The sequence below is a fragment of the Vicugna pacos genome, chromosome 8, assembly GCF_048564905.1.
Source record: "Vicugna pacos chromosome 8, VicPac4, whole genome shotgun sequence".
Taxonomy (NCBI): Eukaryota; Metazoa; Chordata; class Mammalia; order Artiodactyla; family Camelidae; genus Vicugna; species Vicugna pacos.
Window position 1 is genome coordinate 32,938,328 of NC_132994.1, and position 27,411 is coordinate 32,965,738.

The 27,411-nt window shown below is 36.3% G+C and overlaps 1 protein-coding gene across 3 annotated transcripts in view; it reads right to left on the bottom strand.

Annotated features, from left to right (window-relative positions):
- The window catches only part of PDSS2 (decaprenyl diphosphate synthase subunit 2), a 189,231-nt gene extending 164,470 nt beyond the window's left edge, over positions 1-24,761 (bottom strand). For 2 of the 3 annotated variants that reach the window (XM_072965668.1, XM_072965667.1), the window contains exon 1: positions 24,136-24,705. In XM_072965668.1, coding sequence (XP_072821769.1) covers positions 24,136-24,431 — 296 coding nt within the window. In that variant the 5' untranslated portion in view covers positions 24,432-24,705. Of the gene's footprint in view, positions 1-24,135 lie in introns of all 3 variants that reach the window. The other variant, XM_006205627.4, reaches the window with a different exon arrangement.
- Positions 24,762-27,411: the final 2,650 nt, after the last annotated feature.

A 27,411-nucleotide genomic window follows, 5' to 3' on the forward strand; every position in this document is an offset into this window, starting at 1 on the left:
TAAACTAGCTATAGCTTCAGAGAAGGATTTGGCTTGGAGTTAGCCCCTGCTAACATTCTAAAGCATAGCTGAAGATCTGGATAAAACAGGTGGCTCCTTAAATAGGATGCAAGAACAAGGCCTAGCTGCTCAGAAGTACTTCCTTCTGTTTCTTTTCAAGATACCACTCTCTCCCTCCTTCAATTTGATCTCCAAATCCTAACTGTGTTTTCTCTTTTGTCTAGTTTCAACAGAAGCATACAGACTTCCCTGGTAGGAAAGTAAGGATATTGGTAGGAAAGTTAGAGAAAGAGTTATTCCTAACTCTTTCCTCATATTCACACAGGATAGCACATAGGATCTAGCCTAAGGGAGATAGCAAGAAGGGTCAAAAATGGAGAAGTCAATAAAATAGTAACAATGCCTTGGTCAGATGCAAAGTGGGGCTGAATAGGTCCTAAGGAGAATATTCCATGGGCAACTCCAGAAACCTGGGACTGTGTGAAAGTGGAGAATGTACAGGGAATGAGGAAAGGCATTCAAGGGACATAATCAGAGAATCTTAAGGGGAGACCTTAGATGACATCTAGCTCACAGAGAATACTTTTTAATAAAAATAGTAAGAAAGGTGATTTTTACATTACAATTTTATCACTCACATTTGAGCCAAATAAAACTAAGACTCTCAAATGGAACTGATTACTGAGTACTTCCTAGGTTAATATATATACATTCCTATAGAATTCTTCAGAACAGAAAGAACTTTCAAGCCCACCTGAGTTGATCTGCATGCTGAAACCAATTTCCAATGTGGAAAAACAGGGTGAGTGAAATACAGCAATATCTTTTGAGCTTTCATTTTAACACAAGTTTGGATGAAGAATGGAAATCAAAATATCATAGCACTAAAATGCAGAAGTTCCAGGTCCCTTCTACCACTTACCAGCATCATGAATATAGGCACATGCATGGTGACAGTGTTATACCAAAATCACTAGTGAGATCTCTTCTAGGTATGAGATCTTTGTTCATAAAAAGAGGATACTCTCACATAAGCATTATTATCCTCTTTGGCCGCTAAAGATACCACGCAGGATCAACAGATTCAACTAAAGTCATTAAGGTAGAGGTAGAAGAGAAGGAAAAAAAGAGTACCTGAAATAGAAAAAGCAATGAACTCTTTATTGTAACTATATCAAGGGCGCCTGTCATAATTTTCTTTAGGTTGTTCTACACTGGTATTTCCTCACATGTTAGCCCCATTCCAGTGTTCACCCTAACATGGTGGTATTCAAGCGTATTTGAGCCAACTAAGGAAATGTAATGCTTCTAAATTATTCTGTGGAACTAGTGCTATTAGCTGTTCATTCTGCCATGAGCGTAGAATAATAAGAAGGTACTGCATCAGAGAACTGTATTCACTTGGTAAAATCTACTCCCTTATATCAATTTTCTGTGTAAGCTTGTCACAAAAGAAAGAAACAGGAGCTATTTCAGTTTAATCTGCATACCTCTTTTTGGAACCGGATATTAAAAGACGTGGTGGCTATTCCAGGGGGCAAAGTTTTTCTTTCTTTATAGAATTAGAATTATGTTAGTTCTTACCAGGATAGCAGGGAACAAATCACATATTAGTACATTATAATGACAGTTTATTCTATTTACTATTACTGGGGGAAATGCATTTTATTCATACAGTAAAGTGGCAGAACTCCTGGGCATGTGCCTAAACTTTATTTCAAGAAAAAGAATCTGTAAGCATAGGATTCTACCAACTTACTGCAGGCTGGGTGAGGGCACATGAGTCATGAAATGGGAAACAAACAGGAAGGAAACTGGGCAAAGGCATTTGAGGGTAATAAATATGATAGCAATCTAGAGATGTACGGTTCATGTTGTTTATGATTACAGACTGATTATTCCTCTAAGTGCAAAGGCTATCCAATAAGTCATATCCGGGTTGATTTGTTAGCAAGGTACTTTCTCCAGATAATAAATTAGAATATAATTAAAGTGCATTCTGTCTGTTTATCATGGACTAAGATAGCTTACTATAATTCTCAATTATCTGCATGAACACACAACATGCCAGCATGGTGAATAAACCTTTCAGCAAAGGGCAATAAACATCTTAGGAATACATTAAAATTGCTAGATTTCTTCTCTAGTCCTTTTAAAAATTTGTTTCCAATTTTGATAAATTATGTGAATGGAACCAAATTAATTTGGTATTTGCTTTCGTACAGTAAGTCATACAGTAAGTTTGGGCTCATAAGTCTCTAAACTTCTTAGCTTGCTGGCAATTTGCTGAGGGCAGTGACTAAATCATGAAAGAAGTCAAAGAAAATAGAATTGAATATTACTGCAAACCTTTGCTAGGTGGAAAAACTTAAACACAGAGAAAACAGAAAACTCACAAAGGAAAAAACAGATATGAACATTTAAAATTTTAAAACGTGTGTTTAAAAAAGCATTTGTAGAAATATAAGACAATAAATCCACTAAAGATCTCGTAAGTATTAATAACAAGCAACTCAAACCATGAGAAATAAATGAACAAAACACACAAAGAGAAACTAATAAATAAAACATAAAAAATAATTTCAAGTAAATTAAATTCAAATCAGGGTAACAATTTTCCACCTAATTAGTAAAAAGTCTTTTTTTTTAAATGATAATGACCAATTTTGGCAAAGATACAGTGATGCTTGTACTCTCATACGTTGCTGATTATTTCTTATATTGATTAGAACTCTTCAAAAATACAATTTGGCATTTTGAATTAAAAAATTTAAAAACGTTTATAATGTTTATTTCAGTACTCCTACATTCCAGGATCCATCTAATAAAAAAAAAAGTTATCATAGCTTGATCTATCAGTAATAAAAATCTGAGACAACAAATAGTAAAAATGTAAACTATGGTATAATCGTGGATGGAATATTATGTGGCTGTTTTAAATGATGATTATGAAAACTAAGCAAAAGAGGCTAGAAAACTGTACATGCAAGATAAAAAATATGCATATTAAAGAAGACTAGGAAGGAAAATGCCAAAGTGATAATCATGGTGAGCTGATAAAGTACGCTGAGCAACTGACCCCACCCACCCCAAGTACTAACCTCCAAAGATGCCCAAGTCCTAATGCCTGGAACCTGTGACTCCTACTTTACTTGGCAATAGGGACTTTGCAGGTGTGAATAGGATTTTGAGATGGAGAGATTGTCCTGGATTACCCGGATAGGACTAGCATAATCACAAGAGTCCTTATAAGGGGGAGCCAGAAGGGTCAAAGTCAGAAAAGAGACATGACAACAGAAGCACAGGTTGGAATGACTTGGCCACAAGTCAAGGCAGATGAGTACCCTCTAGAAGTTGGAAAATGGATTCTCCCTAGAGCCTCCAGAAGGAACTCAGCTCTACTGACACCTTGATTTTTATTCCCGTAAGATTCATTTCTACCTTCTGACCTTCAAAAAAGTTAGATAATAAATGTGTTGTTTTAAGCCACTAAATTTGTGATAATTTGTTACAACAACAGGAAACTAATAGATGTTAAGACTGTCGTTTTTATACTTTCTATAATGTTCATATTACATCAGTTGAGGCATTCTAATACACCTATTAGCTAGAATTTTTCTAGATAAAAACTTACTCTGCTGCAGTGGTTCTCAACCCTGGCTGCGTATCAGTACAAACATACCTCTGAACATGCTGGTTCAGTGCCATACCATTGCAATAGAGCAAATATTGCAATAAAGTAAGTCACACGAACTTCTTGGTTTCCCAATGCATATGAAAGTCATGTTTTCACTTACTGTAGTCTAAGCGTGCAACAGCATTATGTCTAAAAAACCCAATGTATATACCTTAGTTAAATAATGCTTTATTGCTAAAAATACTAACCATCACCTAAGCCTTCAGCAAATCATAATCTTTTTGCAATAGTAACATCAAAGCTCACTGATCACAGATCACCATAACAAATATAATAATAATGAAGAAGTTTGAAATATTGAGAGAATTACCAAAATATGACACAGAGACACAAAGTGAGCAAATGTTATTGGGAAAATGGTGCCGACAGACTTGCTCAAAGCAGGGTTGCCACAAACCATCATTTTGTAAAAAACATAGTATCTATAAAGGTGCAATAAATGAAGCATAATAAAACCAGAATGCCTGTATCAAGTAATTAGCTTTAAGAAAAAAAAAGACAATACTAATGCCATGCTTTCTTCCCATTCCCAGAGACTCTGATTTAATTTTTGTTAGACTCAAACATCAGTACTTTGTAAGAACCCTACATGCTACTATGCAGCCAAGGTTGAGAATCACTGCTCTAGTACAGCAGCTTATGACTGACAAGTTTCCCTAACATAAAGCAGGAATGTATACCAACCTAAAACTACATCTCTTTCAAGACTTCTGAAAATGAAAACACTCAACGACAGTTTGTCTTAAATTTAAGACTGGGAGCTGTGACATAGTTTAACTGGCACTATCAAAGGAAAAGAAAGGAAAAGTCACTTACTCTTCTTCCTCAATGTTTTCCATTTGTGGAGTTCAAAAGACTCTTTAAAGACACTGTGCCCCAAGAAAAAGGTTCTTATTAGCTGCTACCCTGAGATCCATATTTAAATATGAGACCCCATACTTAAGTAAGAGTAATTCATAAGAAGAATTGTTCTTCCTTCACTTTTCCATTGACAATTGACTTTATTATTAGACTACTAAAACTATGTAAGATAGTCTTTGAATTTTTATGGTATGTTTTAGAAATAGTATAGACTAGTCAAGTCTGTCAAATTCCGCTAATAACGCATTCTTTAAAGTCATATTTCCCCTCTATTTTCCAGGTAGCGAGCTTATACATTAAAAAAAAAAAAGACAAAACATACACACAGTATGTTTGTGAGCAAATATGTTAACTTAAAAGTTTTCAAACATGAGATTCTCAGCTAGAGAAATCACTGACAAAGTCTTATGCATCTCTTGGTCAACTCACAGCAGCAAAATCCACATTATGAGAGACACTGTTATCAACCAAGTGTGTCCAAAGATTGATCTCCATAGCAACTGCAGCTCTGCCACATGTAGCGTATAAGGCATCAGAGTTAACACCACACGCACACAAAGTGCTGGTATTATATAGTCCAACTGTGGTTGCTATAGAAACCTAAACTCAAGTCCCTGACAACAGTGGATAAAATGAAAACAACAACAGAAGGGTCCTTGAATACTTAGCCATATACTAATTTGCTTTCAAGCAGGACAATGCCATTCTAAACACTGTATAATAGCCTTAAATTATTATCACTAAAGGAAAATCTTCTACAAAAATAATTTTAAATGATGTCATGTATCTGTTTAACATTAGGAACTACTTTGTATTCCCCCCAAATTCTCCCTCCCACTCCGGGCTTAGCTGAATGCCCAAAAGCTCACCCAACAGAGTACTGTCGCCTCCTACTGGCCTCAGCCAAAGCCAGTTCCACCCACTGGCAAGCTGGAGAGGTACCAGGTTTTGCTGTCGCCACCACAAGAACTATAACAGATACAGATAAGCTCATACTAAAACAATTTTCAAAAGAAGGATAAAGTAGGAAAAGTCACTCTATCTGATGTTAAGTCTTACTATATAGTCATCATAATCAAGACAGTATGGTATTGGCAAAAGAAGAGAAACACAGATCAGTGGAACAGATAACCCAGAAATAGATCAATCAATACAAATGCACCAACTGATTTTTGATAAAAGTGTAAAATCAGGTCAACTGAGTAAGAAGAGTCTTCCTTTCAACAAACTGTCCTAGAACAACTGGACATCCATATGCCAAAAAACAAAACAAAACAAAAATAACTATGGCTTTAAACTCAGTGCAAAATGAATCACAGATGTAAATGGAAAACCTGAAACTACAAAGCTTTTGGACGAAAACACAGGAGAATATCTTTGGGATCCAAGGCTAGGAAAAGAGTTCTTAGATACCACATCAAAAACTCAATCCATAAAGAAAAGAAAATCAATAATTGAACTTTACCAAAATTAAAAACCTGTACTTTGTGAAAGACTCCATTAATAAGATAAAAAGATGAGCCACAGACTGGGAGAAAACACTTGCAAATCACATATCCAAAGGACTTGTATCCATAATGTATAAAGAACCCTCTAAATTCAACAGTAAGAAAATCCATTTGAATATGGGCAAAAAGACATCAACAGACATGTCACCAAAGAGTTAAGATATTAAGGATGGCAAGTTAGCCATGATAAAAATATTCAAAATCATTAATCATTAAGGAAATGCAAATTGAAACCAAGATGAGACATTACTACATACCTATTAAAATGACTAAAATAAAAAATACTGACGATACCAAATGCTGACAAGGATGTAGAGGAACTGGATTTCTCACACACATTGCTGGTGGAATATATAAAATAGTATAGCTATTTTGGAAAGTAAGTTGGCAGTTTCTTATAAAATTGAATATATATTTACCATATAATCTAACAAGCACACTCCTGAGCATTTATCTTAGAGAAATGAAAACCTATGTTCACATAAAAACCTAAATGAGAATGTTCATGGCAACTTTATTTGTAATAGTCAAAACTGGGGGGAAGGGAGGAAATCCAAATGGTCTCATGGTAAATGGATAAATAAACTATGATACACTGATAAAACTGAGTATTAATCAGCAATGAAAGGGAATAAATTATTGACATTCAACAACTTAAGTGGATCATAAGTATGTTATGCTGAATGAAAATAGCCAACCTCAAGAGTTACATACTATATGATTCTATTTCAAAGTTACAAACATACAGAAATGGAGATCAGATCAATGAATGACCAGCTAGGAAAGAGGTGAGATTGAGACTATAAAGGGGTAGCACTAGCAAGTTTTTTCGTGGTGATGGAACAGTTCTATTCCTTGATTGTGGTAGTTATACAAATCTGTACATGTGATCAAATTTTACAGAACACACACAGGCACACAGACAATTGAACGCATGCAAAAACTGGTAAAATCCAAATGACACCTGTAGTTTCATGAACAGCATTGTACCAATGTCAGTTTCTTGGTTTTAATAATGTTCTATAAATATGCAAGATGTTACTATTATGGAAAGCTGGATAACAGGGACAAGGGACATCTCTGCACTATTTTTGTAACCTCTTATCAATCTATAATTATTTCAAAATAAAAAAGTGAAAAAAACCAACAAAACTTCAGCAAAAAGCCAAGATAAAATTAAAAACTGGGAAAAAATACATTTGAGAAAAAGTAAAATGTTTAATATACAAAGATCTCTTATATGCCAATAAGGAAATAAAAATGCAATTAATAATAAGCAAAAGATATAGACAACTCACAAAAGAAATAAAATTGGCCAATAAACATAGAAAAAAGACAATCTCACTAATATTAAAATTTTTCAATATAAAACAAGTTATTTTTAGTGCTTATCAAATCGGCAAAGATTGCCAATATCCAAAGTTAGTAAGAACAAGGAAAAACAGGCACTCCAAATAATACTATGAATAGGAATTAAACTGTGAAAAATTTTCAAAAAAAGATATGCATACCCTGTTTCCCAAAAATTCAAAGCTAGGAATTAGCCTAAGAAAATAAATAAGTATACAATGACATATATTTAAATTTCTTCATCACTATCTACAACAGTGAAGAATTTCGGGGAAAAAATGTCTAATAAAAGAGAATAATGAATTATATTATGGTATATCCATAAATGGAATACAATGTAGTTATTAAAAATTACTTTTATTTAATATTAAAAGCAATTCTCTATATACTGCTATGAGAGAAATGCAAGAAGCAAAAATACATGCATGTGGATAGACTCATTTTTATAGTCTTGCAGCTATATACCAAAATATTAATGGTAGTTATCTCCAAGTGGTAAGATTATGGGTACTTTTTGAATAAATTTATGTAAAGTCTAACAAGGACATGTTTTATACAAAAATGAAAAAAATTTTAGTCAAATAACACATACTAAAGACAGCTCTTTTGACTAGAGATTTTTATATATTATGATGCTAAAATCCTAGTTGATTTTTTTAGTTTCATGGAAAAAATAAAACCACCCTTCCTGGTATAGCAATATGTCCTTTGTCTTTATGATTCCTCCAAATTCCTGAAAAGATGTCCTTCATAAAGCATAAAAGCAAATAAAATTTGATCAGATTTGCTTTAAAAAACAATCCATGCAATCAAAGGACTCATTTATGCCCATTTACCATGAAGTTGATAATCTCTGTATCTCTATTTATATCTAATTGTAAATGGCATGAGTACAGATTCAGATATTTTTAAATAGATAATTCACTAAAACACATTAACAAGTATATAATAAATATAGTAAAGGAAAGATAGGAAAATGAGAAAAGAGACTACAATGACTAGAATGATAATAACATCTTCTTTGACATGATCTTGAGGAACATAGAAGCACTTTGGTTCTAAGGATAAGGAAGAAGGCAGGCATACAGGAAACATTTTTCTCTTTAGTTTGGTAATTTATATCAAGCTCAGAATCACTGAAAGCTCATTTGATGCTCTGGAGTTACCAAGCTTATTGTGCAGCTGAAGGCTAAGGTTTCTCTACTACACACAAATAGCTCCTTCGAGCATGTTCTTTCCCTCAGTTAAACTGCTTGAAGTATCTAAACTTAATAATGTTGCTGCTTTCATAGTGAATATCTCAGAAGGCATCACTTTCTCTATGCCCTTCCAGTATATTAAAAACCTTCTGTTTTTGTTTTTGTTTTATAGGCCTGAATTAAGGGGACTTAGAATATGCCAAAATCATCAAAGTTTTCTCTGGCTCATTAAGTTAAAATTCTCCCACGTAGCTAACTGTGGATTTTGACTCAAAATTACGATGATACTAACTCTGCTTTTTCTGACTTCCACACTTTAAACTTCATATGTTTACATCTAGTTTCCTCAAGAATACTCTACATTCTCTGAGTACAGGAAGCCCTTTTACCTCAATGTATTCCTCATTATGTTTTAATACACAGTAGACAGTCAATAAATATTGGTTGGCTAATGGCAACATAGCTATGCCTTTCAATTCCACTCCTTAATTGATACCAGTGTTTGTTTGTTTGTTTGTTTGTTTTCCCAAGCCTTAGCTATTATTCCTCCTCCCTTCCCTCTGCCTTACTTGCAGGGACATAACTACAAAGCAGAGGCTGAAGACAGGGGCTTAGAAAGATATTGTTTTCTTTTTGTCTTCCTGCAGCAAAACTTGTTTAAACACATTAAAAGAGAATAAAACTAAACATATCTTTGGCATACATCTTTCAAAGTAAAACAACCATCATTTAACAAATAAGTTACCTTCACTGGAGAACAGTCTAAGGGAAAAGCTGAGGGAATAACCCCTGTGCGCTAAAGGACTGCTTTACTCTAAAAGCATGTGAACAACTCCATCAGTCTCGGTCCCCAGTACTCCCAAGGTCTGTACTCAGGACTTGTGGGACGAATTCAACGGTATTTTTACTAATCATGTGAATCATGTGACTTGGAGATATCCAAGAGAATTTTTCGGTGCCAAAAAAGTTTTATGATTAGGGGTCCATTCTTTAAGAATATTTATTCTGCCTAAATAACTCCAGATGTTTAGCTTTGGGTTTTGGTTAAAGGGTAGGGGCAGGAGGGCAGAAATCAAAATGAGGGTCCTCCCAATTAGAAATGTTTGCCATTCCATTCTAAATGGGCCCTTTCTTATATTTCTGCTTGGGAGTCCCAGAATTTAAACTTATGACACTCATGCGTAATGCCAAAATATGAGGATTTAGATAGGATTGTTACTTTAAAATAAAGTGGCTTGTGGATAACTTACATCCAAATTATTTTTAAAATCACAATCATATGAAGCAGAGATTGCTTCTGGCATTTGTAATTAACTTGCCAACAGTATAAAGCACTCTTTGGAGGCAGATGTTTTTGATAGAGGAGCAAATTATGGAATGATAAATTTCATTTTTTTGGGCAGAATTTATGCACCTGCTGATTATTAGAATTTGTTCTCACATTTTGTCTAAACCTACAATGTCTTAAAGCTAATATATTTTCATACTAAATATTAAATATAGTCAAAATCTTCTGAAACATTCTGATCATTCACTAGTCTCATAAGGAATTTAATTTTGCTCTTTCTGTCTTGAAGAAGGTATATGTCAATCCTGTGGAAGATTTCAAAATAAAAGGATGCAACAGCATATCGTGGTAATACATTCCTAACAAACATTACAGGTAGGAAAATGTTTCCCTATCTAATTTTAATCAATTCTGCTATAACTTAAGTGCATTTTTTCCCAGTCTTCAGGAAGAGTTGATCACTATCTACAACCATGATGTTCCATGCTATGAAGAAGAATATGTAAGATAAACATCATGACCTAATTAAATGAGTAAGGCAAACATCAGGAAAAGGCCTCTGGTTAGGAAAGGTTTTACTTTATTCAATTCAATTCTGTGAGTACTTACTGAAGGCTTTCAATGTGTCAAGTATATGCTGGGTAATATAAATATAAAGACAAAATCATCTCTTTCAAAAAGTTCACAGTCTTAGAAATACATATACCTAAATCAGAGGTCTGAAATAAAAGATACAGATAGGCCAAATAATCCATGAAGTAGCCAGCTAAAGCATCTCAAATGGTGAACTGGAAAACACAGGTTCAATCTTTTTTTTTTTTCAGTTTTAATGAGGAATAATTGACAAATATAATTGTATATATTTAAAATATACAACATATGCCCAGTCTAAGGCAGCCACCACTTGACACCAGCAGATTAAGACCTTGCAGAACGCAAGCTCAATAATGTCACAGCTTCCGACTTTTAAAGAGAATGAAAGTTAGAGAAATGAGCCATTTAACCTGGAGAAATCAGGGAATGCTTAGCAAAAGAGCTAACACTTGAGCTGACTCCTAAAGGTGAAGCAATGCTCATCAGGTATGAATAAAGATGGTTTATCTCCTGTGGCCACAGCTTAGGGTAGAAAGTGGGGAGGCAAAAGTGACTAGAGAGGAAAGAAGGGATGTTTTGCCATGCGCAAGTCAAAATGTATCCTGCAGAACATGGGAAGCTACTGAAGTCTCTGACCCCACATCATAGGAGGGCAGAATTTATCAAACTGTAGGAAACTTTACCAAAATTCCATCCAGTGAGATGTGAAGATGTGTTAGGCATATAAAGAGGCAGACACCTTGCTCATAATCCATAAAGCTAGACTGGGCATCACCATATCTAAACACTTGTCTCAGGCCCCTAACTACTGAGATGTCTAAGTGCCCATATGGTTCCAGTAGCAGCAATGGCTGCTTAAACAGATAATAGCCAATTTACCCATGAAGAAGAGTATACCAAACCCAGAAAGAAAGTTTTGTGAGATCGATCATCCCCAGACATTTCCCCTTTACTCCTGGCAAGGGTTAAAAAAAAAAGATAATACCTTATTCATTGCTAAAATGACTTAGAGTTTACAAAACGTCTTGACATATACTATTCTTTCACATCTAAGAGAACCCCAACTCCCTGTTTTCTGTTTTGTCTGGGTTTATAACACACCCACAACAGCCAATTGTATTCATATTTTGAACTCTTTCCTTTATACTAGACCATTTAGAATTCAAGAACTCTAAAATCTAATTCAGGTCCACCAGTTAACCAGCCAGCACCCCTATTTTCTTCATCTGCCTAACCCACTAATCAATCCTATTTTACTTACAGTTCATTAGTAAAAATATAATCAACTCTAACTCAAAATTAATGTACATTTTGCTTCAGAAAGGATGTGTTTTTGCCAGGGATACTTCCTTGTCTAGTTAGGAAGGAGGAAAGAAAACTCTGTTGTCGCCTAGGTCTTTTTTCAAGCGTCACAACAGAATAGACATTATTATCCCACAAGACAGGTATTATTATTCTCATTTTCAAAGATGAGAAAACTGAAGATCTGAGTAGTTAATGTGTCCAACAGCAGCTAGTAAGTGACATAAGCCAGGTCTGAACAGATCAATTTGTCTCCAAAACTATGTTCTTTCCACTATACCACACAGCTTCAACTACTGCTTCTAATAACAGTCATAATACTCCACTTCCACCTTATATTTGTAAAGTGCAGCATACCTTTCAAATCATTTTCATCTATAATATTTCTTTGGGTTCCTAAGACTATCCTTCAAGCAAACTTAAGCAAAGGGGGGAAAGAAGGCTAACCTAAGAAGATCACAGTGAAATGATTATTGGGCACAAAGAGCTAAGAACAGCAGCTATGTTTATTGAGCACTTAAGCTAAACATTTTACAGTGTTGTCTCATGTAATCCTTATTATAATCCTGTGAGACAGGAATAATAACGATCTCAACTCTTTTACAGATGAGGTAACGGGCTCAAAAAAAATCCATAGTTCACACAGCTAGGAAAAGGCAACACTGGAATTCAATTCAGGTATCGGTTAGCTCAGAAGCCCATGCTCTTCTCTACAATCTCAGCTAGTACTGCCTCCCTGCACTGCTGTGCTCTTTATAGAATATTATGCTTTCAGTGTAATTAAGTTAAACTAAAATTAGTTGGAATTCCAAATTAAAGTTAAAACCAGTATGCACTCCCCAACTCACTACTACATGAAAGTGGTGGAAGAAGCAAACAGGTGGCAAGATAAGCTCTACCAGAAATATAAGAGAAGTTTTTCACTGGATAACTGACACACAGATAATGAGAAGTTCAATATAATCTGGGGGAAAATTAGACCATCAAGCTCCCAGGATTGCCCTCTATGGGCAAGAGACATCACCCTGGCCATTTAACAAATGAACTCATTCTCATATACATTCAAAACCAAAGACATTACTTTTTTTTTTAACAGAGCCTATGAAATAGTAAAAATTATCCAGGATGGAAAAGCTCCTCCCCAGTTTTTTCCTAAGTGGCCCAGGTAAATCCATGAGTACTTTTAAAGTTAGATTAAAATGCTGGGGCCAGGACCGCTAACCTCTAGATGTTCATTTCTGGGGCTCTTTTCTGTGTATTCATAAAGTTGTACAACGCACATTTTATTGTCATACAATCACATTTGTTTTTAATTCATGGGTACTAGAGAATTAAAAGTACACAAAAAATAAATAATACTTTAAAATAATCAAACTACATAAAAAATGCTTTTAATAAAAGCTTTGTTAGTATTAACCCTGTGAAACTAAATGACATTCCTTTAAATACACAGCAACATAAAAGAAACAGCCTAAGTTAGAAATAAATGTTAATGAAGTAGATTCGTGAAGCCATTTTTATTCTGAGGATAAAATTAATTTCATTGATTTGGTGATATTTGAGTATTCAAGATATAGAAAGCACCTGTCTCAAAGCCCTGTAATTATTAAACACTATAAGGAATATGTTCACACAAATTACCAATACTTGGAAAATTCAAACAACTACTGCTAAGTTTTTAGAATATGATATAATATTCACTAGATCTATCTCTAGCCTCACAATTCTGGAAATAAAACCAATTCAGTTTGTTAAAAAAAAAAATCTCTGGAGCAAATGAAGTAAAATTCCAAGGAGATTCCAAGAGAAGGGTAATTTTTAAAGCTATTTAAAAATATTTGTTAAAATGAAGTTTCAGTGCACAAAAATAGAAAAAATGAAAGGCTTTGAGAAGCCTTTGTTGAGTCATAGGAAGAAAACCAAATCCAGTGCAGCTGGATTTGGTTTTCTAAAGCTAAAGATATGTATCAAGAACTTCAAGTATTAGATCAGAAACAACTAACTGAATGGTTAACATCTAGTACCCATTTTTAAAACCTACTCTAGGGTAGATATTTTTGGAAAAACATTCATTAAACTCTTCAAACCACAAACACAGAAAAATATTTTTTGGTAACTAAAGGACCTCCGAGGTGTTTAAAATACACACACACACACACACACACACACACACACAATTCTGAATCCTACAAAAGAATAAAGAAGGGACAATTACAGAGTACAATACTGATGAAAAACAGCTGGCAGTATAGTGATACTGAGCAATATGAGAAGAGAGATGCAGATGTCTGAATCCTAATTTGTTAGAATCTAAGCACAAAGAATCAAGTAGTACAGCACTTAAAAACCTATGACCAACTTATGTTTATTAACTGGGCCCAGAATTAAGAACACAAACTAGTCAGTATTCCCCAATCTTGAGTAATATTGAGAATATTTTTAATGGGTAAAAATTCAGCCATCCAGTATTGCCTTAAATGATTTTTATTAAAATGTTATTTAAATATGTGTTGATACAAAACTTACAAACACTGTATGGTTACGGTCCTTATACAACTAAAATGAATAAAATTACAAATTGAATACAAAACTTTTTCATATTGGCATTAATTTACCATAACAGATGATGGTACTTGACTGAATTGCAATTCCCAGTATGAAAACAGTTTGACCGTCTGGGGAGGTTCTCTGGAATAAGGAAAACCTATGGTGAAGATGTTATTCTCTCACCACTTTTCTCTATACAAACTATATGACACTTTTATTCATTTAACATACTGCTTTCACCACGTCTCCTCACTCTGGACACAAGAAAAAGACTGGTGAGGGGCACACCACAATCATTATGAATCATTCTAGTGGCTCAAAGAAAGGGCTAAGGATTTTGATGGGAGGGACTACAAATGAAAGAGACTCCCTGAACTCAGAAAGCGGTGGGAGGAGGCCAGGGGAGGCTGGGTCTATATGGTAGCAGCTAATTACCAGAAGCAAAGTGCGCATGGTGACTCTCACAGGTAGCGAGGTAGATATGGGAATATTAGGAAATCTCAGGTTTCCTTGTGAGAAGCAGAAATCCCTGTCTATATTTAATCAGTCAGACTTAAGAACTCAAATCAACAGCCATCCCACTAAGATCTGTTTTGATTTAAGTAACCAAAAGCAAACAAACTCCAGGTCTAGGGAACAGAGACCTGTCTGAAACACTACAGTAGTGAGTTGTGGCCTCTCACCCAAATCTGAGGCCCACAGTTCTCAAATGAAGAGGCGGCTAAATCCCTTGTGAAAGATTTTTTTTCCCCAAACGCATCTTCTGCCGTTACCCAGGTAATCAACAGCTGGCAAAAGGAAAATGCCCAGTCCTCTTGAGGATTATTACCTACTAGCTCTGAGTTAACATTAATTAGTAGGAATTAAGAATACCACTGGTCCTATTACTAAAGTATAACTTTTCTTAGGTCTTTAGAATGCCCAGCTGTTCGGCAAGGTCTTTCCACATTGTCCAGTCAGAACTCGCACGCCTCCGAGCTCTGGGAGAACTCTGAGAATTGTACAGCTCACAGCGCCAAAGCCTCATGGAGTTTCATCCTGTGTGCGGCTTAGCATTCAACAGATTCAAGTGTGCACCTTCGATTTCTGGAGACTTTTTCCACAAACTCCATCCTCTTCTGTATTCTGTCCCACAATTTCCAGCTGTCTCAGCCTCTCCCAAGTCTGATCTGTCTCCTCAACTCAGCAGCACCTGCATTCTCTGCTGAAGTTCCCCCTCTCTGTGCTGCTATTTGGAAAGTAAGTCTCAGCAGAAAGTCAGAGTGATCATAGCTCTCACCTCATTTGTTTTCTCACTCATAGGAATCACAACCTTGTGCTGCCTGTATTCCAAGCAGAATGTAGTTGTTTCATACATTTCATCCAGTTTTCTATTTGTTTACAGCATATGTTACTCTATCTTAGCAGAAGCAGACAGTTCCAATCTATCCTTTTTGCTTCATCCCATCCCATGTTCAGCACACACCAAACAACTACTTTCCTACACTTTGCTAAGCAACTCCTTGTGGCTTAACTTCTTTCCCTGCCTTGGTCATTTTCTTCTCATCCAACATGACCCAACTCATATGCCACCTCAACTTTGGGAGTCTTCAGTTTTCTCTAGAGAGGTTTTTTTCCTTCTTCTCTGTCTCTACAGCATACTGTTCACACATACTACAGCATTTATCTCAACATACTCTATTTGCATGTCTCCCCACTAAAGTGAAATTCTAATAATAATGATAATTGCTAACATGTGGCTACTTTCTATGTTCCAGGTACTATTCTAAGTATTTTACGTATATTTGCCCATGTACTCTTCATAAAACCCTAAGATATAGGAACCATCATTATCCTCATTTTACAAATGAAGAAACTAAGGCACAGAGAGGTTAAGTAAACTGCCTGAGATCACATAGCTTGGTAGTGGTAGAGCCAAGACATGAATCTAAACAGTCTGACTCCAGAGCTCATGCTCACTATACTGCCTCTTATGAATTCTTGAGGGGCAGCAACTATGTCTTATTCTTGTTTGTATATCCATGCCCAGAGCACCTCAAATATTTGTGGAATGAATTAAAATTTATAATTTTCTCCTAGTCATCCAAGAAAAAGTCCTTTATAAGTAATGTAGGTTTTCAGTACAGTAATTACAGAACTCAATCTAGAAAGGCTCTTTCATAAACATGGAAGAGACTAAAATTAAATTTCTAATAATAAATTCAAAGAGCTCTGAAGAATTTTACCATGCAGAAAAGACTAATAGGTTTTTTTAAGTAGCTAAGTAACTGTAGTGAACTCAGTCAGGAACAAAAAGTCTCTACCAAGGAATCAATACCCTCTAAGAGAGAGGCTAAATGTCATAATTTGTCTCCAATAAATGCATACTAAATTGATCCCATCTATCTAAACCTGAAATAGAGATCAGAGTGTTTTGAAGGCAAAAGTAAAAAGAATATTTAAGCAATAATGTCATCCTAAGAGCCAAATCTGTCAAGAGTAATGAATGAAAACAAAGCCACACTGCTCAATGAAATCAGCTCTGCTAAAGAATAACAAAAATTTAACCAATTCTGCATGGAAAAAAAGTATTAGTCATCACCTTTTAAACAATTAAGTATCCTTCATATGTTTATTAAAAGCATTTAAGTTCGTGACAGTAGATAACATATGCAGTGAATTTATAAAACCTAAATGTGATAAAGTAATATGATTTATAGAAATTTAAGTGATTAAAAATAAAAACATATATTATGCACAAGTGGATAATGAGATTTAATTAGCAAGGCATTAATGAACTATAGGGTACAAGTTAAACTGGAAGAAAGAGGAGACTGATGCACTGTTACCACCTTCAACCTCTCCCACACTACCACTCCACATCATATGCCTGGACCTCTACTCTATCCTATATACCACTGTCCATCTTGGACAGGTCCACAATCTCTCACCCAAAGTCCTTGAAACCAAATGTCTTCCAGAATTCACAATTTTTCTGATTCTAGGAAGGTTCAATTTACCCAGCACTCCAGAAAGATCTGGGGCAGCACCTGGTAATCAAACACATTAATATTTCTGTAGTAAAATGCAAGAATATTCATATTAGGTGGAATAAGGAAAAATTATAAATGATCTCACATCAGTTCAGGTCAGATTTATGAGACTGAGAAAACATTTTTTTCTGAGCTTTCAGGATTTTTAAATAGTAGGTAAAGGACGATAGATTTGTATCATTCAATGTGCACATTTCCTGCTTGAGAAGTGACGATGGCTCCCTTACCTGCCATGTTCAGTTTTAACAATAATTTCTATACTAGTCTAGAATTGGCAACACCTTTGGAAATCATTAAAACTTTTTAGTTCATTGGTTAGGAAACTAAAGCCCAGAGAGCTGGAATAACTTGCCTCGGGTCACACTGTTACCTACTGACAGAGATGAAACTAGAACACACAAGTCTCCCATCTGCTAGGCTTACTTACTGTTCATTCATTCATTCATCTCATTCATCCGACCATTCACTCTCTCTCCATTTGAAATTATTTTTTAGCTTTTCAAAATTATGAAATTTCGAAAATTTTCTCACAGAAAGTTGCAAAAATAGTCCAGTCTTCCCTCAATATCCACAGGAGGATTGGTTCCAGGCCCTCCTGAAGATACAAAAAATCGTGTCGTTCAAGTCTCCTATATAAAATGGCACAGTATTTGCATATAACCTACATCCTCTTTTACACTTTAAATCATCTCTGGATTATTTCTAATACCTAATACAATGTAAAGTCATGTAAACAGTAGTTAATACAGTGTAAATGTCATGTAAACAGTAGTAAATATAATGTAGATATTCTGTAAATAGTTGCCTGGCTTGGCAAATTCAAGTTTTGCTTCTGGGAACTTTCTGGAATTTCCCTCCATCCCGAACATTCCCAATCTGTGGTTGGTTGAATCGATCTGTGGTTGGCTGAAACACAGATGTAGAATTCACAGATAAGGACAGATTGTATAGAGTCCTATGCATCCTTCATCCAGCTTCTCCTGATATATAGCTGTAGTATAAAATGATCAAAACCTAAAAATTAATACTAGTATATCAGTGTTAACAAAACTATAGGTCTTGTTCCATTTTCAGCATTTTGTTTAAACCTGAATTCATTTACGTGTATGTATACACAGTTCTATGCAACTTTATCCCATGTATAGGTTCATATAACTACCATCACAATCAAGATACTGAACTGTTCCATGGTCACAAAATTTCCCTTTGCATTTACACTCCTCCCTGCTCCCCACACTGTCCCAGACTTAGCAACACTAATCTGTTTTCCATCTCTGTAGTTTTGTCATTTTGAAAATGTTGTATAAATGGAATCATACAGCATATAAACTTTTGAAATTGACTTTTTCCTTAGTTGTGCTAAAATACATATAAAATTTACAATTTTAACCACTTTGAAGCATACAGTTCAACAGTGTAAAGTATATTCACATTATAGTTCATTTCTTTTCATTGTTAAGTAGTATTCCATTGTACAGATGTACCATGATTTGTTCAACAATGAATGATATGTGGGTTGTTTCCATTTTTGGCTATTACAAATAAGGCTGTTATATGCATTCACATATAGGTTTTGATGTGAGTTTTTATTTCTCTGGGGTGAATGCTCACAAGTGTGATTGTTGGGTTGTATATGAAATGTTTCTCCCAGTCTGTGGCTAATCTTTTCATCCTATTAACAAAGTCTTTTGTAGAGCAAAGTTTTTAATTTTGATGAAGTCCAATTATTGATTTTTTTTCCTTTTATGAACTGCATTTTTGGTTTCATGTCTCAGAACTGTTTACCTAGCCCTAGGTCTCAAAGATATTCTCCTATGTTTTCTTCTTAAGTTTTATAGTTTTACATTTCACATTTAATTCCATTTTACATTGATTTCACAATGACACATTTTACAAAGACCTTTTTAAAATATGGTGTGAGGTTTAGGTCCTGATTCATTTTCTTGCCTGTAATAGTGCAATTGTTCCACCACTATTTGTTGATGAGACTATTCTCCCTCCATTGAATTGCTTTTGAACTTTTGTCAAAAATCAATTGTGTTGATTGTGTTGAGTTATTTCTTAGCTCTTTATTCTGTTCCATCCATCTATTCCTCTGCCAAGACCACACTGTCCTGATCAATGACATTATGTATATTAGACTAAATATGAGGTAGAGTGATTCCTCCCATTTTCTTCTTTTTTTCCAACATTGTTTTAGCTGTTCTAGCTCTGTTCATGCTACTCATTTTCTTTATTGTACTGCTTATTCTTGCTTTTAAGGTCCTCCTTATACCTAGTAAAAGTATGACAGCCTAGGTAAGAAAATAGTGTCATGAAGGAAAAAAATGTCATATATTACCACCACTCTAGAACACTACCTATATAATTTCTATCGCTCTATCCTAATGACATCCCAATTTCTTCATGAAAGGTTCTCTACTATTACAGGCCACTTTATTTTTTTTTTAATTCTTTAAATTGAGGTATAGGTGATGTTCAATATTATATGTTTCAGGTATGCAACATAATGAATCACAATTTTTAAAGGTTATATTCCACTTACAGCTATTATAAAATATTGGCTCTATTCCCTGTGTTATACAATATATCCTTGTAGTTTATCAGTAGTTTTTATCTCAATCCCCTGCCCCTATCTTCCCCCTCCCTCCTTCAGTCTCCCCCTGGTAACCACTAATTTGTTCTTTATATCTGAGTTTATTTCTTTTTTTGTCATATTCACTAGTTTGTTTGATTTTTAGATTCCACATATAAGTGATATCATATAGTATTTATCTTTCCTCTGGCCACTTTAATATCTCTAAATGTAATAGCTAACATGTCTCTAGTACTCATTAGCCACAAATCATTTACTTCCTTCTGTTAAATATTTGTAAATATATTTTGTCCAACACAATGTCTATTCTCAAGGGACACAGCCCATGTTGTAGAAGTCTTTATATTTCTCCATAAACTTTAATAAACATGAATTAGTTTACTGAGGTTTATTTATCTAATTGGAAATTACAACAGAGAGATACTAGAAAATCCAGAAGGATGAGGATAAAAAATTAGCTAATTGCTACATCTCAAGATTTTAAATTTAACCTCACTTCTCAGTTAAACTGTTATAAAAGTATACTTCAAAGCTGTTTTCCTTTTTCTTGATGAGATGGCTTAGGTAAAGACAAAGAAGGTAGTGAATAATGAATTATGGCAATTTCCTTTTTTTCTCCTCCTGTATGCCAAAGATATCACCATTTATCTAAATTTTAGGGCTATCAGTTGTAACTCATCCCTAACATACCATGTCTATTTATCCAAAAAGTAATATGACCTAAGGGATTAAAGTAATGATTTAAGCAAATAATAGAAATTCAAAATGTAAAATGGAACTGTAAAAAATTTACCAAATCCAATTTCCTGGTTGTCCTAACTATATCAACTATCTGGGGTCTCTGTGCCCTTTGGCTAGCATACTGAGAGGATCTCCCTCAGTTATCAAAGCTTTGCTGTCAAGATTTCAACACAGTAAGGTGCAGCATATGAAATAATACAGCTGCTTAATCTATATTTTCAGCTATAATTTACAGTAAGCACAATCTGCCTACCCTATGGATTAAGTGCCTGCTTCTTTGCTAAAACAAATAGATAAACAATATCCTCCCCAAGTTTTTTGTTCATTAGCTGCCCGTGCATTTAGACTGTTTAAATAATATAAATAAATGTAATAAAACTACATGCAGATTAGCCATTTCTTTTCTTAGAAAATAAAGTAATCCATATATGCTACTGCAACAATTTTGCTGAAACATTTATTTTGCTCCTCTCCAGTTCTTTCACTGTAATATGGGACTAGGCAGGCAGGGCAGGCTACAATCAGGAAATCTTCAGAGCCACTAGTCTTACAAGCTCTCATTTAGTGTGTCTCTGGTGGCCTCAGAATCAATCTTCTCTAAGGCCACATCTGATGCTCTGACAACTAAGTAAATGAATTGCAATCCTTAGAATATGCACATTAATAAGGCTGTTTCTAGCTCCACCCTTTTCACTTCAGTGTTTTATTATAGAGACTACAATATGCATATGCACAATGCAAAATGCAGTCCACCAGGGATTGGTTCCAGGAATCCCCATGGACACCAAAATCTGAGGACGCCTCATATAAAATGGTACAGTATTTGTGTAAAACCTATAGCACATTCTCCCCTATACTTTAAATTATCTGTAGATTACTTATAATATCTAATACAATGTAAATTCTATGTAAATAGCTGTAAATACAATGCAAAAGATGTATAAGTAGTTGCCAGTGCACAGCAAATTCAAGTTTTGCTTTTTGGAACTTTCTGAAAATTGTTTTTTCCTGAATTTTTTCCATACACAGTTGGTTCACTCCACAGATGTGGAACCCACAGATACAGAGGGCTGAATGTACTATACAACCCCCAAACTAACAGAAATCCACTATTCGATTAGGAAAAAATTGACACATTATGGTTCTAGTGTTGTGAGAACACAAAGTAACCTGAACTCAGATACCGTAAGTGAGTATGTAAACTGGTACAACCACTTTAGAAGACGATTTGGTATTATCTTCTAAAGCTGAACACGTGCATACATGCCTTTATTCTCTCAAGACAAGTACACCAGGAGATGCATGCAGCATATTCACAACAGCACTTTCCACGACACCAAAAACTGTAAACAACCCAAATGCTGATTGAAAGAAGACTGTGGCATATACACACAATAGGATTTTTACAGACTAGTGAAAAGCTAATGAAGTACAGTTGAATACAACATGGATAAATCTTAGAAACAATGATAAATATAAAAAGCAAATCATACCAGACCATATGCAATAAACTACTATATTTATAAATTTCAAAAGAGCAAAATTAAACACATTATTATTTAAGGAAAACTCATGTAATTTTAAAAAGAAAAAATAAACACAAAATTCCTATAGTGAGGGTCAGGGAGATGGAGCAATAAATACAGAAATAAAGCTTCAACAGAATTGATAAAGTGATAGTTCTTCAATTGGATGGTAAGCTCATTTGTTTCATTATTAAGCTTTAAAACATTTATGTATGTGTGTTTTGAGTGTGTATCATCTAGAATTTCTGGAGAACTAACAGATACAGGTCAAGTTTAGCCTACTCTTAAAACAACATTCCTGATAACTGGGAATGATGCTAAGAAATAAAATCACTCTACAATTGCTATTTGGTAACTTTTGTAGTAACAAAGAAATGGCAGGTGTCTCATAAAAAATTAAAGCAAGAGGATGGGCAAAGGAAGTGAAGTTGGTAACAAAAGGGCGAGGTGAGGGATCCCTGAAGGGATAGAAATATTCTGCATCTTGATTGTCAGTGTCAGTATCCAGCTTGTGATATTGCACTATAGTTGTGCAAGATGTTACCACTGGGAGAAACTGGGTAAAGGGTACATTAGATCTCTCTGTAGTATTTCTTCCAACTGCATGTGAATCTCCAATTATCTCAAAATAAAAGTTTTTTAAAAAACATGAAAAAAAGATAATTTTTGTTCAGGGTTCTTCCACCCTGGTACTACTGACATTTTGGTGCAAATAACTCTTCTTTGAAGGAGGCTGTCCTGGACATTGTAAGATGTTTAACAGCATCCCTGGACTCTACTTACTATATGCCAGTAGCAGGCCCCAGTTGTGACAACATCTCCAAATACTGCCAAATGTTCCCTAAGGGTCAAAACTGCCCCATCTGACAACCACCGCTCTAGTCATAAAAGCAAAGAACTGTGGAAATGTTCCCAGTTGAAGAGACATGACAACTAAATGCAATACCTGATCCTAGGCTGGATCCTGTACTAGAGAGGAAAGAACGCTATAAGAAACATTACTGGGTCAACTAACAAAAGTAGGGTATAAATAGTAAATTAAATTAAAGTACTCTATCAATATTAAAAGTATGTTGATTGCTGTAATGTAGTTATGTAAAGAATATTCCTATGCTCCAGAAATACACAAAGTAGTATTTAGGGGTAAAAGACCACGATATATGCAATCTACCCTCAAATGATTCAGGAAAAATATACAAGTGAATAGTATATGTATATCATAGGTGAATCTGATTAAAGGGTATACAAAAGTTGTGTTCTTTATACTACTTTTATTCTTGCAACTTTTCAGTATGTTTGAAATTATTTACGAATATAAAGGTGGAGTTTTTTTTAAGTGTAACCAAAAGTTGTGGTCCTTAAACAGTCCTAATGGCAGGTTTCACAGTAGTAGCCCAGCATAAGTGATTAAAAAAAAAGGGGGGGAAAATGACTACTGATTGGATAAATTCCTACTTCAAGCCTGAGACATTCGTTGCAAAGAACTGTCTACTTTCGGCTTATCTCCCCCTCCCCATTCTTTATAGAGGTGACCTCTTGAATAATGCGGAACCGAAAATAAATCTATCCCACTTTTAAAAGACCATTTCTAGGAAGTGACTCAAACCCACATCCCCACTCTATTTCTCCACAAATCACTGAGGCATCTTAACCCTCAATAGTTAAGCAAAAACGCGAAAAGCGTACGTGTTCTCATTCTTCTTCTGCAAATGAAGGTAGACTGTTACAGGGAGTGGACTAGAGAAGACACAACATCGGATGTCTAGGAGGGCTGAAGAAAAGAAGAGGTAAAAAGAAATAAACAGCCAGTTTGAGCAAGCCCGGAACGGTGTATCGGCCAGGAAAAGGGACCCAAGTGGGTGCAAGTGTGTCAAGGCGAGAGGGAGTAGCTCACCTGGCTGTGGTAAGCAGAGGGTGCTGAGTCCCCACCAGCTTCCGCACCTGCATAGCGATGTTGCTGAGTTCGTCGCTCAGCAGGCAGCGGAGGCTCATGAAGGACGTGGGGTAGCCCACGATCTTCTCCGCCTCTGACACCACTTGGTTCCAGTGGGCCGGGGATCTGGAAGACTGACCACGCCAGGAGACCACCGAGAAGATGGTGTCGAGGGACGGGGACCACCACAGGCGACGCGGTGGGGCAGAGGCCCCGAAATAACCGGGCAAGCGCAAAAGCAGCTGCCGAAGGCTCATAGTTTGAGTCTGGGGGTGTCCGGGACTAGAAGGTGTCCGGAGGTGGCGCGGGAACGAGCCAGGGGTAGATGAGGAACCTGCAGGAACTAGGAGGAAGCGGCGATTCCTGACCCTCCGAGGAGGGTGGGTTCCTGGAGCTGTGACCAGAAAAGAACTTTAACTGCAGCTTTCTGCAGCCCGGGTTAGAGAGATAACAGCCCTAACTCAGCACTGCCCACGGCCATCTATGGCAGAAACCACGGCCAATGCCTAAGTGGGGGACGCCATGTTGGAGGCTTGAAATGCGGCTTGCCGTAAAGACGGAGGCGGGCTGTTTAGCAAAGAATGTTTCCTACTTTACTGCACAGCCGTGAACGCACTGAAGGGGCGGGGCTTTGGAGGGGAACCTTGGAAGGCGAGGTTGGGTGGAAGGCCTCAGCTCCTCCCACCTCCTCATCCCGGTCTGCAAGGACAGAGGTCAGCAGCTATCCGGGTGTGGGCGCCGAGCTCCTCCGGGAAGCCTCTCGTAGCTGTCCGCCGCCAGCCTTGGATTGGTAGTGGACGGACGTGCGGGCTGCCTCTCGAACCATGGGGCTTCAGGAGCTGTGGGCCGCGGCTCCTGTACGGGGCGGGTGGGGCAAAAATCCGGACTTGAGGCTGAACTCCCGTGCCCTCAGCTCCCAACTGGACGAAAGGTGGCGTGGCCGGGCAGAAAGGTCCTCTCCCACCCCGCCCTGTCCCCCAGCCCGAGACTCTCCCTGTTCGGTTCCTGGCCTCGGTTCCCCTGTGTACAGCTGAGGCAGGATCAATCGTGCCTCCCACGTGGGTGCGGAGACCACCTCTGGAAGGAAGCTTCGCTCACCATCCGGGATCCAAAACTATCACTGACTCTAGTGCTTTCCAGTTATAGCTCAGGTATTAGCTCATTTAATCCTTAAAACAACCCCATTAAGTAGATAATATTAGTATTCTCCATGATTCATATGAGGAAACGGAGGCAGAGCCAAGTCGTGTAAATTGCCTAAGGCCACACTAGGCTGGAAACAAGCCCAGACAATCTGGTTTCTGAATCCATGCTCTTAGCTACATTACTGTCTGTAAGTAACAGGCTACCAACCACTCTTCTCACTGTTGTCAATGTGGTTCTGTAATGCTGCCAGTTCTTTCATCAGGCATGTCTACAATTCTCCCCCCTTTCTCATCACCCAAAACAAGTGTTAACCCTTGTTAATAATAAAGATATATTACCAAGTTTTACACCCTAAAAATAGCTAGTAAAACTCTCTTTAACTTTCAAAATCCTTTAAAATTCATAGTTGATATTTTTAAAATTAGCATCATGCATAATACTGGACTAGACTTGGGACTACATAAAAAAATCAGACTTAAAAACGGGCAAATTAAAGAGTATTCACTTTGCACAAAAGATGCTTTTTTCTAAAAAGATTTAGCCTCAAACTCCCTCTAAATGGAAAATTTCCCTTGTGATTTAAAAATCAGATTTTATTTCCAAAAATTCAGTTTAGGCATTACTTTTCAGGGGTACATTTAAATACAGTGAATTATGCTCATCAGTATTAAACACAGTCTATGTCCACTAAACAAATAAGGCAAGCTGAAATTCAAAAATAATTCCTGTGAAGGCGATAACAAACTTCTGACAATAAAATTCAGGTCTGTTCTAGATGAAAATAAATATGGAAAGTGAGATATCTTACCATTCCAAAAAGTTCCAAGGCCTGAACTTCTGGGTTATCCAAGGTGAAAGAACTCATGAAAAAATGAAGAGAGATAAAAGACTGAATGTAATATATTGTGCATGTAAGGCTGTTTCTTCGGAATCATGGTACCTTAAGACTAACTTTTCAAGCAATTTCCTTAATACCAATTCACAGCATGTACTTTAATTTCGCCACAGAAGCCAAGTGCATTATTCTCTGGTCATACTCTATTAACCAAGTTTTTGATTATTCATGGGACTTTAAATATCAGCTCTTCCCTTTATTCTTACTGTTAAAAGGTTGCATTATACCTAATGATAATCAGTTTTTAGAAGGTTAAAATGGTATCTGTTATTTAATCTTCCAGATAAATATATAACTCCTTCGAGTCTTTCTGCCTGAAGACATTTCTGAATTGCTAGTAAATTATGGCAGTGCAAAGAGGGGGAGTATCTGGGATTCCGCCCTTCCTCTGCCACTAGATACTAGTCATTTTGAGGGTATCTGTGAATGTGTACACAAAGAAAGAATACATTATTTCTTACCTTGGCATTATTGACATTTTGGACCAGGTAATACTTATTATGGGAGGCCGTGTTTGGGGAATGGGAACCTTGAAGGCTGTCCTGTGCAGAGTAGGATGTTTAGCGGCATCCCTGGCCTCTACTCACTTGATGCCAGCAGTACCCCCCCCCAAGTTGTTACAACCAGATTTGTCTGAGGACATGGCCAAGTGTCCTCTGGGGTGAGGAGGGAGTAAAGTCACCCATGAGAATACAGGGAAATGGGAGATGCTGGGGGAAAAAGAAATCCACTCATGACATTTACTTCTACAAAGCAGCAAAAGGAATCCATGCACAGGGACATCTTCTCTTTGGCTTTGGGGTTGTTCTGAAGACACTGAGCTGACAAAAGATGTTCACACTTACTCCTTCACCTTTCTCAGGATCCTGAAGCTGGTAGAGTGCCAGTGGACTTCACTTACTATCCTCTGTGTGTTCTGCTGACCTTAGAAAGAAGTGAAGTTAAATTTGATGTCCTTTTCTTTGGCTGGAAACTCAAACCAGGCTTTGGAAATACAAGGTCTTAACAAGCATGGTGTATGCTTTGGGCTTTGGCATTTCTGTGATTAGTAGAGTGGAAATAGATAGGGACACTGCAGCCACCCTTATTCTTTCACCCCCAACATAATCACCTATTGTTTATGCTGAGAGAGTTCTTCCAAAAACAGACGAAAGCATGGCCATATACCTTGGGGCAGAACGATAAAAGGAGGCAAG